The 17,157-nt window shown below is 42.8% G+C and overlaps 2 protein-coding genes across 2 annotated transcripts in view; one reads left to right on the forward strand and one right to left on the reverse strand.

Annotated features, from left to right (window-relative positions):
- ints6 (integrator complex subunit 6) overlaps positions 1 to 4,853 on the forward strand; it is a 44,517-nt gene extending 39,664 nt beyond the window's left edge. The window contains exons 17-18 of the mRNA XM_033617946.2: positions 2,825 to 2,918; positions 4,163 to 4,853. Coding sequence (XP_033473837.1) covers positions 2,825 to 2,918; positions 4,163 to 4,256 — 188 coding nt within the window. The 3' untranslated portion in view covers positions 4,257 to 4,853. The remainder of the gene's footprint in view (positions 1 to 2,824; positions 2,919 to 4,162) is intronic.
- Positions 4,854 to 7,439: 2,586 nt separating this feature from the next.
- On the reverse strand, positions 7,440 to 16,794 carry serpine3 (serpin peptidase inhibitor, clade E (nexin, plasminogen activator inhibitor type 1), member 3). The gene is made up of 9 exons (XM_033618228.2): positions 16,490 to 16,794; positions 14,346 to 14,675; positions 12,247 to 12,474; positions 11,149 to 11,391; positions 9,246 to 9,444; positions 9,056 to 9,156; positions 8,849 to 8,935; positions 8,636 to 8,719; positions 7,440 to 7,668 (listed from the first exon to the last, which is right to left on the reverse strand). The coding sequence occupies exons 1-9, from the start codon at positions 16,560 to 16,562 to the stop codon at positions 7,616 to 7,618; spliced, it is 1,398 nt and encodes a 465-aa protein (XP_033474119.2). The 5' UTR covers positions 16,563 to 16,794; the 3' UTR covers positions 7,440 to 7,615.
- Positions 16,795 to 17,157: the final 363 nt, after the last annotated feature.

Genomic DNA, 17,157 nt, shown 5'->3' on the forward strand with positions numbered 1-17,157 from the left:
GCAGCTATTTGACCATGAAGGCCTGATTCGCGCAGTCTCCTCTTAACAGTTGTTCTAGAGATGGGTCTGCTGCTAGAACTCTGTGTGGCATTCATCTGGTCTCTGATCTGAGCTGCTGTTAACTTGCCATTTCTGAGGCTGGTGACTCGGATGAACTTATCCTCAGAAGCAGAGGTGACTCTTGGTCTTCCTTTCCTGGGTCGGTCCTCATGTGTGCCAGTTTCGTTGTAGCGCTTGATGGTTTTTGCGACTCCACTTGGGGACACATTTAAAGTTTTTGCAATTTTCCGGACTGACTGACCTTCATTTCTTAAAGTAATGATGGCCACTGGTTTTTCTTTAGTTAGCTGATTGGTTCTTGCCATAATATGAATTTTAACAGTTGTCCAATAGGGCTGTCGGCTGTGTATTAACCTGACTTCTGCACAACACAACTGATGGTCCCAACCCCATTGATAAAGCAAGAAATTCCACTAATTAACCCTGATAAGGCACACCTGTGAAGTGGAAACCATTTCAGGTGACTACCTCTTGAAGCTCATGGAGAGAATGCCAAGAGTGTGCAAAGCAGTAATCAGAGCAAAGGGTGGCTATTTTGAAGAAACTAGAATATAAAACATGTTTTCAGTTATTTCACCTTTTTTTGTTAAGTACATAACTCCACATGTGTTCATTCATAGTTTTGATGCCTTCAGTGAGAATCTACAATGTAAATAGTCATGAAAATAAAGAAAACGCATTGAATGAGAAGGTACTGTACATTGAGGGGGACACGTGCCCCCCCCCCCCCAATGCCCAAAATGCCCCCCCAATATATAACTGAAACTGAAAAACAACAACAAACTTTGTTTACTGCAAACCAAGTGGCAAATATTATCTTGGAGGACATCATTGCACTTGGGTGACTATTTTTCTATGATCTTAGATGTAAATATTGCATGTTTCTTTCAGATAAAACACATTTTTAACTTGTGAATGAGTCAATGGAATTTCTTGCAATAATGAAAAAATACTGGCAATCATTTTCCACCTGGCACAAACCACATGTTTTGGACAGCTGTGAAGTGACAGAATGTCCCAGCATCATGGTTCTTATATTGCCAGATTCCAGAGAGCCTCCCCTCTTCATATATGGCAGAATATGTCTTCTTCCAACTTGCTATGGTGAGATACATGTAAAAATGTAAGCATTTTTGATATAAAAATTAATATAAAATACAGGCACATAGAAGAACATGAAATGATGGCAAATCTGGTTAGCCCTGATTGACCTGAAAAAAAGAAGATATAGCATGTGTATGTAGCCTTTATAATGACTGTGATATGAGCTTAGAAGTAAAGGCAGTAAAAATACCCCAAAAACGCCTAGGGCCCATTGGGTTAAATATCTGACGAAAGAATAAGTTGAGAAAACTTTCCTCACAGTTTTTGATGCGACCAAAAAGGCGCTGAGGTTTAACACCAGCCTGACATGTTATTACAGGAACCACTGCGCCTCGAAAACTGTGATTGATTCGAATCATCACTTTTCTCAAAAAGAAAAACTGAGCTGCTGTATTGAATGGCTATCACCAGGTGCCATTGTTATTTTCCTCACACTGTGCTTTTCAGTTTCACAGAAGAAGAAAGACAGAAACAAACTGGCCGATTCTCCCTCAAAGCGTTTTCATCCTATGCCTTTTTCATGGCAATCAAGATTTGACCTCAAACAAAGCTTTTTTTTTTTTTTTTACAAAAGCAGCAAGCTCTGGATTTAATTTGGTCCAAATCAGTGATGTAGTCCACATAATAATTTTTCATCTTTTAGTTGAGGCACATATATTCATGCTTCAAATCATGACAAACACAAGTAACTTGGATGTTTTTCAACCTGGGCTCTATTTTCCCATGTTTTTGTGTCTAAGGGTGCTTTCACACCTGCCCAGTTGGTTCGGTTCAATCAAACTCAAGTTCGTTAGCCCCGGAAGTGCGGTTTGTTTGGGCAGGTGTGAACACAGCAATCACACTCAGGTGAGCACCAAAACAACCAGACTGAGACCTTCTTAAAGAGGTGGTCTCAGTCTGGTTACAAATGAACTCTTGTGTGGTTCGTTTGTAGTGAAGGTGTTCCGACCTGGATGTGAACCAGCTGCAGTCACATGACACATTGTTTGGGTTAAACATGAGCATGTTACAGTCCTGGAGGATTATTAATGTGCACCTCCTCCTGTACTGCCTTAATATGCACATTCAGCACATCCAATGCATCAAAACATTGTTTTCTAGTTGGAGCCGCGCCTCGTTTTCAAACTGTATGGTTTGACTAAAATGAACAATGACAGCAATATAGTCCACGATGAGCAGCGCTAAAATCAACCTGTGTAGCTGTCTCTCCATTGTGACATTAGAAAGTGTCACATTTATCTTGCAAGTGTACTCTTCTTCAACGTTTGCTTTACTTCCTGGATTTTTCCCACATGGAAATTCTGACCAATCAAGAGCAGCTTTCTCACACAAGGCATTTTATCTGGTCTGCTTGTAAATGCTGCCGTGAGAACACGAACCAACTCTAGGCAATTATACAACTCTGTAACAAAATGAGTCCCTGATTCAGACTAAGTGACTAATGGGAAAAACAATATTTGAAACTGGTTCTGTATTGAGAGAGAGGTCTGCAGCCAGCAACAGCATTACAGGCTGCAACATAACCGTTTGCAGCAGGTGTTTGCTTTTGTGACATTAACAAATTTTATCCTTAATTAGATTTAAGACTTAAGCTGTTTTAGTGAGAAAAACACCAACAATCGAGCAATTAATCCTCATTCTCTTGCTCTTTCTCTTTCAGACTATGAGAAGATCTTCCTTCTCCTGAAGCAGATCCAGGGCACTCTGGACACCCGACTCATCTTCCTCCAAAACATCATCAAAGAGGCTGCCAGGTACAGAGTTTAACTCTCCTCTGATGTTTCAGCATTACTGTTACTACCTTGCTGTCTCAAATAAGCCGTAAACAGAACTGATTTGATTTGTAGTTAAGAAACAAATCACCTGTGTTTCACTTAAAGATATTGTATTGCTCAACTGTTTGCTCAGACTTTCCCTTCACGACTGTCTTTAGATGAGGAGCAGTTCTCTGTCAGGCTGTGATTATCAGGAGTGTCTTGTTCCTGAGAAAATATGACTATTAGGCCCTGATCACGCAGAAAGCACTACTAGCACACTAATCTTCCCGAGCAATCAATCTGTTTTTTCCCCAGTAATCAGTATCTAGTTCCTAAAATGTTGAGGCAGAGGGTCCTGTCTGTAGCACTGGTTGAGGGTGAGAGGCTGTCACCAGATAAACAGAGATCTGTGTGGGTACATGAGATCCTATAAAAGAGGGTGGATCATGGGGAGTACCACCAGTTGGTCCAGGAGCTTCTCCTCCATGATGGCTGTCTCCAGGCATATTTTAGGATGACTCAGGGGCAGTTTGACAACCTGCTGTGTATCATCGGGCCGTATAGCTCTGGGTAACCAGCAACCGCTACCACCAGTTTCTACTCCATTGTTTACCAACTGTAAACTTGTTGTCGTGACCACCACAGAAGGCCCGCCTCTCAAATCATCCAATTGGACAATGGGGCAATAAGTGGAGATCTTTTAATTAGCCTGACATCATCACACCAGTTTAAAAATGTGAGTTAGACTGGAATCTCTTGTTCATTTTTGATTTCCAAGGGCCAATATGAAATTTGAAAGACCTACAACTAGTGAGAGCAACAAAATGTGATGTAGCGCTCACTGACAGACAAATATAAACAGACTACAGTGAGCAGATGAGCTGTGACGCTTTAGCGTCAGCGTGTGCGAACAAGTGCTGCCGTTTTGGCCATCAGAATTTGAAAATAATTTGAACATCAGCTGCAGCCATCTCGGTACCTTGGTATCTTGGCACTCCTGTTACTAAGGTAGGTTTATGCTCGCTGCTGTGCCTCCAGTGCAAGATCGTGTGAGCCAACAATGACATCACGTATTTTGCATAAAGCACAAAAGCTCTTAAAGTTGTCAGTCATCGTCTGAAACACGCCTCACAGTAGATTAACGGCTGTAATTGGCCCAAGTCAGCTAGTAATGAGCTTATGATTTTATTGACTGAATTGCTCCAGAAAACAAACCTTAACATTTGTTTTTATCGCTTCAGGTTCAAGAAGCGCGTTCTCATCGAGCAGCTGGAGAACTTCCTGGAAGAAATCCACAACAGATCCAATAACATGAACCACGTGGACACGCTCTGAGACCGGCTCATTCCCAAACTGAACTTAATGATAATAAACCTGACAAACACCCTCATCCTTCTGAGTCCCCCCCTCTTTCCCCTTCCTTACTGGGGCCCCTGCGGAGACGAGATGAGACGAGACAGCACCCAGCTCTCAAACTATCACCTCTTCAGCGGACTCTCAAGGTTATTGATGGTCGCGTTGGTTTGCACACAGTTTAAAGTCAGTGTTGACCCTGGATGATGCGAGCACATTTTTCAGATATCCAAAAGGGGGAGTGAGGAAGCGCACAGGTAAAGTGTTTGTCTATGTTGGACATTTGGCTGTTGTTGTCCTGAAGCATTCCCTTCGATTATTCCCCTCCCAGATTAGATTTTCTTCTTCTTAAAAAGACAACGAAAATCTCTCAAACGAGGAGGCGGAGTAAACGAGAGGAGCGCAGGATGTGTCTTGTGAGGAACAGGTGGCAGCCTGCGCCTGGATGTCATGTTCAGTCGTGTTTAATGTGTGACGATGTGACAAACCGACGGTGTAGGAAGGGTGCAGGTTGAGTTTTGGTAACTCAGGGTCAAACGGGATCCAGTGGAGATGCTCATGAAATACTTCTCTCCCCATTTTTGTTCATTCACTTTCCCCCTTCGTGTTAGTTCTACTTTTTGTTTCGTGGGAGGACGAGAGTCTGTCACTCTGCTTTCACTGTTGAAATTAACTTTCAACACTCCACTAACTGAAGCACTCCAAAGCTGTGCTCTTAAACTTTGCTCAAGTATTAGATTTGATCAACTTGTGGTTTACCTGCCAGACTGATGATTAATATCACTGAGGATAAATGAATTGATAATTTCGCTAAAACCGATCCGTAGTTTTGATGACGTCTGCAAACTGTTAACTGTAAACTGTGGTTTTCTGAGAGATCAACACAAAATCCACTGAAATGATGCGACATCATTGGTTACAAATGTTGAAACACAGGGACGAAAAGCTCAGGAACTAATGCATCATAATCAGCAATAACATCGGAGCTACTTTAACCCCACATTTCTATCTTATTTTACCCTGAAACAGCTGATATGCAACACAAACTGTCGTCTCCTGGAGTGTTGATGAGCCGAGGTCTCGGATGCCAGCTTGTCCCAACATGCTGGTCGCTGCCAAATAACTTAACCCGCCCCTGGAAACTCCTCCCCCCCGCCATGAATCTCAAACCAACTTCTTGTCACTTAACCGTGAATGCACTTGTGTAAATTTGAGAATTTATTTAATGTAATTTAAAAGAAAAACTACATTTTTGTTGCAGTTTTTCCCAGCAATCCTTTATCTTTTTTTTGTCGGGCCTGTTCAATTTTCTCAAATATACACAAAGAATCTGAATTGAGGTCTAGAGGTCAGGAGTTGATTTCTGATTCAGAGGGCAGCCCTCTTCTGTTCCCTCCCTCCTCGGACAGGGACCAAAATCTGCCATACTTGTCTTTGTTTGTGAAGAGGCCGCTACCAAAAGAGTATTTTGAATACACTGTAAAGATGTAAATAACCCTAGAGTACTATTTAAAGAGAATGTTCAGTGGAAAATGGCCTTTTTGTAAGTATTTCCATGAATAAAGTTTCTATTTTACACTGTGAAGGGCCATGTAAATAAAGTGTTCTGTAAAGATGTGACTCTTTGTGTTTTTGTCCACGTTTGTTGGAAGTTTTATGCCTACCATACACTACAAGACTTTTAAAAGACTAAAGTCTGATATCAATGGGTGGATTACTGAATGCACTTACCGGGCACAGGTCCAGGGGCCCAAAATGTCACTGAAATAAAACAACCAGGAAGAGACTTAAAATGACAACAACAGACATGCAGAAGTTTAAATAAAATTACTACAAAATAACTAAAAAAAAGGTGCAATACAACAACAAAGAGACACAGAATGACCTTAAAGAGACACAAAACAACCCAAAAAAGACAGTGACCTTAATGAGCCACAAAATGATCATAAAGAGACACAAAATGATTTCATAGACACAGAACAACCAAAAAAGACACAAAATGACCTAAAAGACACAAATCAACCAAAAAAGACAAGAACATTACCTTGAAGAGACACAAAATTACTTTGAGAAGATACAAAAGAACCAGAAATACACAGAATGAGCTCAAAGAGACACAAAACCACCAAACTAGACACAAAACGAAACAAAAAAGACACTAAATTTCCTTGGAGAGATGAAAAATAAACCAAAAGAGACACTTAATTACCTTGAAGAGATGCAAAACGACAAAAAGACACAAAATGACTTCAAAAAGATACAAAACAACCAAAAGAGATGCAAAACAAAACAAAAAAAGACACTAAATTACCTTGAAGAGATGCTAAACAACAAAAAAGACACTAAATTACCTTGAGGAGTCACAAAACAACCAAAAAAAGACACTAAATTTCCTTGGAGAGATGCAAAACTAACCAAAAAAGACACTAAATTACCTCAAAGAGACACAAAACTAACCAAAAAAGACACTAAATTACCTTAAGGAGTCACAAAACAACCAAAAAAAGACACTAAATTTCCTTGGAGAGGTGCAAAACTAACCAAAAAAGACACTAAATTTCCCTGGAGAGATGCAAAACTAACCAAAAAAGACACTAAATTACCTTGGAGAGATGCAAAACTAACCAAAAAAGACACTAAATTTCCTTGGAGAGATGCAAAACGACCAAAAACAAAAAATAAGTACACTGAAGACACACACACACAAAAAAAGACCCATTTCTATATCTGTACCCAGGGGCCCATTCGCCCATGCTGACACTCACATCTGAAGACAAGGTGAGTTTTCAGTCACACTACAAGAGTTTGCACATAAGACTGGGGATCTTGCAGGGTCACTATTTGCAAGACTAAATAACAGATTCCTTTTAAGATTATTTTCCACCTCAGCTACCAGCCTGCATTTGTTAGCCGCACCATTTTAGTGGGAGGAGACTCAGAATGAGAGCCGAACTGTCAAAAATTAAGATTTCTAACTAAAATAAGTTGGTGGATCAGATACACACCAAATAAACACAGACTCTGGTTCGCTCCAGAACTCCACCCGTTTCTCCTCCTTTTCCACAGAATAGCCTCCTTAATTGGAAATTTGTCTGTGACAGTGAAATCACTTAAAGTCGTTAAAAATTCCCATTAATGGAAGAAAGGACCAAAACACACTGAGCGTAAAAACATGTATTAAAATTTTATTTACAGACATGTACAAAAATATTGTCCCTCTTCCTGAAGTGTCCGTGGACCCTCCCGTTGGTCCACAAATAAATACCAGTAGTGAAATAAGGGGGTCGGGGGAGAAGTGTGTGTGGGTGTGTGTGTGTGTGTGAGAGAGGTGTTTGGGTATCTTAGGGTGCTTGGTCCACTGGGTTCATCACTCGGCCCATGAACAAGATGGATCCTGGAATGGAGAACACAGTAAAGATAAGTTTCAGTTTCTTCTTTGCTTTAAAGGATCATACCACTGTTTTTGTGAGTTTAAAATACTAAAAGACACAGTGTGAAGATTTCTTGTTCGTTGAAAATTTTGAGTGAAAATTGGTGCACTCTGTTGCATTCAGCTCGATCATTGAACTGTTCCTGTGGTGGTGTGTTTTTTTAAACTAACACCAGGGGTCGCCAAATCTAAAATATTCAAATCCTGCATGTTGGGCCTTTAACTGCAAATCATTCAGTCTGAGGGTGCTTTCAGACCTAGAGTTGTCTTGCTTTGGTCCGAATCAGGGACTAATTTGTTACAAAGATATATAATTGCCTAGAGTTGGTTCATGCTCTCACAGCGGCATTTACAAGCGGACCAGATAAATTGCTTTGGGCTAGAAATCTGCTCTTAATTGATTAAGATTTCCATGTAGGAAAAATCCATTTCCTAAAAAGGCTGACCAATGTCTAGTTTAGAGCCTATCCCAGCTGTGAGAGGCAGGGTTCACCCTGGACAGGTCACCAGACTATCACAGGGCTGACACATTAGAGACAGACAACCATTCACACTCACATTCACACCTACGGACAATTTAGAGTCACCAATTAACCTGCATGTCTTTGGACTGTGGGAGGAAGCTGGAGTACCTGGAGGAAACCCACACTGACACGGGGAGAACATGCAGACTCTGCACAGAAGGGCTCCCCCACCCTGGGTTCAAACCAGGAACCTTAAAAGTAACTCAATCTCAGTCTAATCACTGGCAGTATGCAATACTCCTGTATGCAACCCTGTTGGTAGGAGCTCCACCCTCTGGGAGTTGTAGTTTTCTTAATACTGGATTGGTTGTAGAGTCAAAACATGGAGACTACTGGCATGTTCCTTTAAGCAGCACAGCTGGACTGGAGTTGGAAAAGTATGTGTAATGTATGTTAAAGAAAAATACCTGTGTTAATCTGTCGTAGAAGAAATAAGAACGGCCGGTCCGCCTTGAAAACAGGAGCACGGGATCGTTTGAGGAGCACCATCGCTGCAAGGTTAACAAAACACTGGTTTATTATCCAATAATCTTTTATTCTATTAAAATAAATGATTGCAGGCAGGCACAATTAACATGACATATCTGTATAATTTCATTATTCTGCAGAGCAGCTCTCACCTGTAGCAGCAGTTGCTTTTGTCCCATCTTCTGTGACTTCTATTCTCACTTCATGGAAAGCATCTGACACGTAAAGACTCTCCTCCACTGCAGGAGGAAACAAACTGTGAGCTGCTAGCAGAGCCACAGGCATCAGTGTGCCACCTGCAGCTTATGGTACGCTACACTGTTTGTGATCCGCTTCTCCTAACAAGTTGTTGTACTGACCTGATATTCCAGTGAAATCAGCTGCCGTCGGGTTGAAGGCGTCGCTAATGCCCATGGCGGGAAGCACTGACCTCAGGTTGAACTTGTTCTGCATTCTGAACCTGTGAACACCAGACACAACAATGTTTGTACATCATCTCAAAGATGTTGAGTCTTAGAATCATCTTGAAACAAAATGCATGATCTTGACCTGGGTAGGAATATGTCCATCTTGATTCTGCGCAGGCCGGTGTCCCAGGAAGCCAGTTGGCGAGCGGTGAGCTGGGACTCGAGGGAGGACAGCGGCGTCTTCCTCTCACTGGGCAGGACCACCTGCAGGCTGAGGGAGCGGCCCAGGTACGGCAGCCCCAACACAGTGTAACGCTGATCTGATGCTGTCCTGAACTGACCTACAAGGGAGGGCGACAAGTTCAGGTGTGCAACCTCTGACTTTTTCCATTGATTTAATTCGACTAAGTATAATTCAGTCTGTAAGATGTCAAAAACAGTGTTATCAGTGACTTCAAGGGTAGCTTTGTATTTTCCAACCTGGACACTATGTTTACATTTTTGCATTGAAGTGACTGGGAACAAATAAAATTGGTCTAATATTGAGCAAGAGCACTGCATCTAACAGCCGTGACAACATTATGGAAAGGATCCCTACAGAGATAGACCTCATTGTTAAAGAGTAAGATCTTTTTTTATCCAGAAACATCCCAGAAGTTACTTTTGTCAAACCCACGAGACTCCATTTAAATAGTAATTTTATCACTGTGAAACACACTTCATCCAGAATCACCTCCAAATCTGAGGCCATGGTTCTCCGGTGGATTGGCCCCTCTTGGTTGGGAGAGACTTAGTGCCTCAAGCGGGGAAATTCAACCATCTCATGGTCTTGTTCAGGAGTGAGGGTAGAATGGAATGCGATATGGATCGGCGGTTTGGTGTGACCTCTGCAGTGATGTGGGTGCTGCGCCGGACCGTCGTGGTGAAGAGGGAGCTGAGCCGGAAGGCAAAGCTTTCGATTTACTGGTCCATCTACATCCCAACCCTCATCTATGCTCATGAGCTCTGGGTAGTGACCGAAAGAATGAGATCGCGTATACAAGCGTCTGAAATGAGTTTCCTCCGTGGGGTGGCTTGGCTCAGCCTTAGAGATAGGGTGAGGAGCTCGGACATCTGGAGGGAGCTCGGAGTAGAGCTGCTGCTTCTGCGTATAGAAAGATCAGTTGAGGTGGTTCGGGCATCTGATCAGGATCCTCCTGGGCACCCTGTTAGAGGCTGGAGGGATTGCATATCTCATCTGGCCTGGGAATGCCTCAGGTATCCCAGGAGGAACTGGAAAGTGTTTCTGGGGAGAGGGACGTCTGGGGTGCTCTGCTTGGCCTGCTGGCCCCATGACCCGGCTTTGGATAAATGAATGAAAATGGATGGATGGATTTCATTCAGAGTGGAAACCAACTCAGGTTTGGTTAAAATAAACCCTTCATTTACCCAGTTAGATGTGAAAACATGCTGGCTCTATACACAATATGTGTGTAATGACTGTTTATTCAAACTGGTTGGTTCGCTGATAGTGATTTTGGGGCTGTTTCTAGTGAAATGAAAGGATCTACTCTTTAACAAAAAGGTCTGTCTCTGTAGGGATCCTTTCCATAGTGTTGTCAGATGCTTAGAATCAGTCTGAGCCTGTCAGTGGCAAAAACAGGCACTATTTGTGGACGTACACTGATGGTGCGAACATGTCCCGAGTGGTTACATTGCAGCCCGTCTTCCTCACTACTGAACCTCTTTCAAAAATGGTTGTTCCCATGAGTCACTTAAACAGGAAAATAAGGTCCAGGGTGAAACATACCGAAGTTACACCTTGAAGTGAAGTTTTGAGGTTGCTTATTTTACCTGATCAATAGCTAAAAAAACAAAGATGGGATATTTGGAATGAGATGAAACTTAAAGAAACCAGCAACAGTATGAGTTATATATAACTATATAGTGGGCAGTTACTTTTCAGTATGATGGGTTTGTTACAACAGCTGTGTTGATGGGAAAATGAATTGTTTTTTTAGAGTGAAAGGAAGGATGGATGATGGATGATGGATGGCATCTCTTACCAAAGCTGACCTCTGTAGCCTGATACATCATGGGCACCTTAACCACACTCCCATCAGACAGCATGAAGGGCAGGTTCTGGGTGTTGGTGAACAGGAACTGTTTCTGCCAGACGCCCCTGAAGGCCACGGTGTTGACCAGCGCCATCTGCAGCCGGTGGCCCCACCACAGGGCCTCTGCCTGGGCCTCGCCCGAGCCCGACAGCTCCCCGCTGCTGCTTCCTGCCTGGAGTGGCCATGACTCATCTGGGAGGTAACAAGGGAGGGGCAGAGGTTAATGTGAAGGTATGTTATCTGCAGCTGAGCTCTTTGCAGTGTCTGGACTGTTGGCTAATGTGGTCTGATGTAACGGACAGAGGCATTTGTAAATACATCCAGTGAAGGTTTGGTGGGATGGAGGAAGCACTGACTGTAAAGTGTCATTAGAGAAAACTGTAACTGACACCATGACGTTGCGGTTGTGAGTATACATTAAAAACATTACTCAAAAACCTTTGACACTGGTTCACAACGTGGAAGTCGACATCCTCCAGTCGTTCAGTTTGTAATAAAAGCACCAAATTTGGGCATTGCAGATTGGCATTCTGCTGACCATGGCGGCAAAATCCAATATGGCCGCCACCTAAAACAGTTTTGGCTATAACTTTTGAACCAGATGTGCTACACATGCAAACTTGGTGTCTATATTATGGTTTTTAGCCACAAGAAACACATGGAATGGTTATTTTTATGATTGGATGCATCAGGACATCTAATTTGCATATTTCCACGATGGCAGCAACATAAAATATATATATTTTTTAACTCTTACGGAAAACTTGGAGTCTATTTCACATTTTTAAGCATTAGAAACACATTGAAACACTCAGATTTATGATTTATTTTTAAATCATATTATATTTTATTTATGCTCTCTAATTTGCATATTACCAATATGTCCCAAAAATTTAACTTACACACCCATTTTCGCCCAGATTGAGTTGTAATGTTTCCATGTTGAGATTTCATAAACATAGCCAGCCAATCAGGACATGCCTACCCGAATATGTGCGAATATATATTATCAAGGCTCTGACTGTTTTAAGGAGCTGTCCTGCTCACCGTGGTTGTTCCCCACTCGCTCCAGCTGCCCGCGGGTGTGGTTGGGCTGGCTGAAATTGGCTCGGACCACGCTGGTGTAGGCCCAGGCTGCTGCGTGTTGTGTGAAGTCAGTCAGGAGCTGGACGCCGCTCTGTATGAATAACGTGCAGGTCTGCTGCAGCTGCATCCCCTGGCTGGTGTTGCTCGTGTCGCTGTGTGAATGCAGCAGGAAGTCTTGTACCTGGGCATCTGGAGGACACAGAGGACAGGTCAGACATGATGGTGCGTTACGAGATGCAGGAAGCTGATGAAAAGCAGATTCAGCATCTATGTCTCTTCTACTCTGCTACACATCTGATCTTAAGCTCTGTCAGAGACGTATAATTCACACCACTTTCAAAAAACAGGTGGAAAATGGCTCATAAACGTCTCTACAACACAAGAATCATCACTGAAATGCATTCAGCTCAACAGCCTCTGGCTTGTTTCATTAGCAACTTAACTGAGTTTGCACCATGTCCCCGCAGGACTGTGCACAAACAAATGCTCATTTGACTTCATTTGGGCTTTGCTTAACACAAATTCCATCAAGTCTGCTGAGCGGCACAAACCACAGGGATCTTATCATCTGATAAACTCCAGACAGTCTCGGATAAAATGATCCAAATTGAAGTCAAACACAGATTCTCTCATGACGGCAGCATTTCATTAGTGCACAGCATTTATTAAAACGCAGTAAATCGTAGGTGCCTCCTCTCAGTCTTGTGATTTGTTTTCTTTTATTTAATTTTTGGTGTTGCTCTTGTTGTTGGATGTTGTCTTTTTTTACAGGAATACACTGATTTGTTATCAGGGTTCAAACACATGTTCCCTTTTTAAAGTTCCATACTTCTCCAGACTCAGATTTCGAGACTTCTTGGTAGATTTTTTAGACCATATTTGACATCTGAGTACAAAGATCTACATGTTTATGTTATATAATCTCTATTATATTCGGGATTGTGAAGCCAGCCCTCAGAAAACTTGCATTTACCTGAAGTGGCCCTTCAGTTCACACTCCCTGACAGAGCATTGGACAATGTTCCACTGTCAGACATCTCTTCCTACAGAGGGAGTAAGCTAACCGGTTCTACCTATATTCTTATTATGTGCCCTAATCTACGCCCCAACCCTCACCCATTGTCATAAGCTCTGGGTAGTGACTGAAAGAATGAGATTGCGGACACAAGCTGCTGAAATAAGTTTCCTCCGTGGGTGTCTGGGCTCAGCCTTAGAGATAGGGTGAGGAGCTCGGACATCTGGAGGGAGCTTGGAGTAGAGCCGCTGCTCCTGTGTGCCGAAAGGGGTCAGTTGAGGTGGCTCGGGCATCTGATCATGATCCTCCTGGGCGCCTCCTGTTAGAGGTGTTCCAGGCACGTCCAACTAGTAGGAGGCCCCGGGGCAGACCCAGAACATGCTGGAGGGATTATATATCTCATCTGGCCTGGGAACGCCTCAGGGTCCCCCAGGAGAAGCTGGAAAGCGTTGCTGAGGAAAGGGATGTCTGGAATACTTTGCTCAGCCTGCTGCCTCTGCGACCCGGCTTTGGATAAGCAGTTGAAAATGGTTGGATGGATGGATGGATGGATAATTGACAAAAGAACTGATAATTTATGTAACTTATACGTTCAGCCCGACTTTATCCTCATGTTTTAGCTCAGGTTAGTTTAGAATCATGTCAGACCTTCTTTTGGCGCTGATGGAAATAATCTTTAGATCACAGCTGAGGTATTCGGCTAAATTAAAGCCCAGTATCATCAGTTTCCATCCCTGACTGACGTGTGAGATCACATCATGGAGGTAAAAGAAACAGCAGCTCCAGCTCTCATTTTGTTTGTAATTAAACACAGTGACCCCTCGACCCCGGGGCCGAGCTGCAGGAGTGGTTAATGAGATTAGAGTTGGTGTGGAGGCAGGTATTATGGCTCCAGACACCACTGTGCTCTGCAGGGCCAGCAGCAGCAGCAGCACTGCTCCACACCACCTGGTACCAACAGCACTGAGAGCCACCGACAACCTCTCCAACCTCACTCCCACAGCATGAGGAGCAGCTAATATCAAAAACCCGAGATGACTCCTACCCTTCACGCTGTATCCGAGCGTTCCCTCCAGCTGAGCCAGCGTGTTGCCCCTGGCGCCGAGCTGCAGCAGCCCCAGAGACAAGGAGACGCTCGCTGGTGACACGATCAGGTTGGAGTTGTTCTCTGTCTTGGTGAGCGTCTGGTAGAGGCTGACAGCGAACCTGGTGTGCAGCTCTGCCATGCTGTCCTGAAGGCTGCCGTTACAGTGGCTTCGCTCCACCAACCAGAGGCACATGAAGAGTGAAGCCAGCGGCAGGCGACACATGTCCTCAGTGCTGCAGGAGGGGGAAGTGTCCACAGGCTGCAACGGGTGGCCCAAAAAACTAAATCCTGTGAGATCAAGAGAGAGAAATTAAATAACCTACTGAGGTCAGTGAGGTCAACCAGCAGGCAGAGACTCAACAGTGGGTTCAGTAGCAACACTGTGATGATGATATTTTTTTACCAAAATCTGAGAAAGTTCTCAACTTATACTGCATGTGCGCTGATTTACAACCACTTTGTCTCATATAATGCATAAATACTGAACACAATTTGTTGCATTACATCTCACTGTCATTACTCTGTAAGCACATAGGCGTAGCTTTCAGGTGGGAAGCAGGGGACACCTCACCTCAGTATTTGGACCATTCATTTGACCACCCAAATAAAAAAGGAAAGTAGCAGAGGACTTTTAATTTGTCAAAATTTAACACATTTACTGCATAAATTGATGCAGAAAAGCCACAAATTGGTGCATATGCATTCACAAGAATGCAGGAAATTAAGTGTTTGACACTCCAAATTTTCTGGCAGAGGACCCCAAAGCCCCTGTTTCATGTCTGTCCCCCTCCCCAAATGTTAAAACAAAACTTACACCTTTGCATATGTTGGCTTGCGTGCATTAATCGTAATGTGTCAACCTGAAGTCATAAAAAATGGGCGCTTGGTCAGTGACTTCTGCCGTCAGGGTTGGAGGGAGACGCAGCAGGACAAGAACGCAAGTTATGGTGGTGAAAGTCCAAGTGGGGCAGCTGGGAGAGGTGGTGGATGGGTCCAACAAATGTTGACTTTTACTCGGGAGAGCGGTGTTCACATCCCTTAAGATTATAAAGCTAAACCCTGTTCTTTTTTCCTAAACCTAACCACGTAAATTTTTTGTTGAACAAGAAAAAAATGTCAATGCATGTTGTTGTACTGATGTAGTGCGTTTGTTTTGAAATAAACTGCATGTAAACGTTAAATTTCCTGTGAAGACGGATGTGTATTTTGAAAGAAGACAATGCATGTAACAGGCTGAAGTTGACACTACATCCCAGAACTTCAACAACCAACGCTCCCAGGGTACCACGCGTCTTAGGTGGAAAGTCCATGACCAAATGTTGATATGTGTTGGAGTAAGAATGTGTTGGATACATCATTCATAACTCCCAGTTTGCAAATACAGAGACACTGTGGCTCTACAGCATATTCATCTGATGTAAACTTTGAGATGAGTGAGCTCGAATGAATTGAATTTCTTAAATTGCAAAATAAAGTTTAGTTGACATATTAAAACTAAAAGTCTCACAAGTTTTTATTTTTTATATTAAGCAACAGCAGAGGTGGACAAGTCACACTTAAGACATAAAAGACATCACAAAATATATAACAGGCAAAAAAAAATGATAAAGTGAATTTAATTATTTAATATTTAATTTAATTTAATTTAAATTAAATCCATTCAAAAACATTATTTTTTTTTAAATGTATTTATTTTATTTATTTTTTTCTTGGGGGTCTTCAAGTTCAAGTGGTTCAACTGGAATTACAAAAAATATAAATAAATAAAAAAATAAATAAATAAATTAGCTTCACTTTGACCGGCTGCAGCATTAAACTGTTGCTTGCCCGTTAATGCATGATATTACGATAATAATACAATTTACACATCATAGTAATTATAGTAATTTAGCACTCTGCATAGGTCTATAGGCACATTTTATTTCTACTAGAGCACTTTTACATTGTTGCACTGCTACTTGTAGCCTACTGACAACATAAAATGTAGAAATATAAATATAAGTAGCCTACTGAAATGTTTTTGTCCCCTTAGATAAAATATCACTGATGATTTTCCGCTGATGTCTCAGCTCAGGTGAGATGATGACAGGTGCGGGTCCTACCTGCGGACAGGTGAGGGACAGGTGAGGTAGTATCCTGTAACTCCAGCTGTTCTCTCAGACTGCCTCCAACCATTCAGCCTCTGCAGGGGAGCTTGTGTCCTATCTGTCTGTCCCCGGCTCTCAGTCACTGTCTCGGTCCTGTCTGTCCCTCGGCTGGCTGGCTGGCTGTCTGTGGTTCTCTGGTCCGGTCCTCCGGTCGTGTCTCACTGAGGCAGTCTGTAGTCATAAGACCGTGTTTAAAGGGGAACGCTCCGCGCCGGGTTGGCGGTCTCCGTCGGCGATGTCCGTACCACTCGTCCGGGATTCCTGCCGCTCCGGGGCTATAAGGAGCCAGGCGGAGGGAGGCATGTCACTGACCAGCAAATCCCAAACCAGGCAGAGGGAAGGAGAGGGGGAAAAAACACAAACAAAAAAACATCCACACACGCGCACAACAGGACACAGGCACGCGTGCATAAAAGTTTTCTGACATTAATAATTGTTGGCAGCTAGTGTGGACAGTTTGGGGACTGTTGGTACAGTAGGAAATGTTCCCATGAACATTTTCAGTTCATTCTGTGGATCATTTATTCACTTCCACTGATTTTACAAAGATATTTTCAATGTTTTATTTAAATGCTGTGAGCACTATCCGCTCATAAATCCTGGATTTAAAAATAGCCTAATTG

This window comes from Epinephelus lanceolatus, chromosome 14 (assembly GCF_041903045.1).
Source record: "Epinephelus lanceolatus isolate andai-2023 chromosome 14, ASM4190304v1, whole genome shotgun sequence".
Classification (NCBI taxonomy): domain Eukaryota; kingdom Metazoa; phylum Chordata; class Actinopteri; order Perciformes; family Serranidae; genus Epinephelus; species Epinephelus lanceolatus.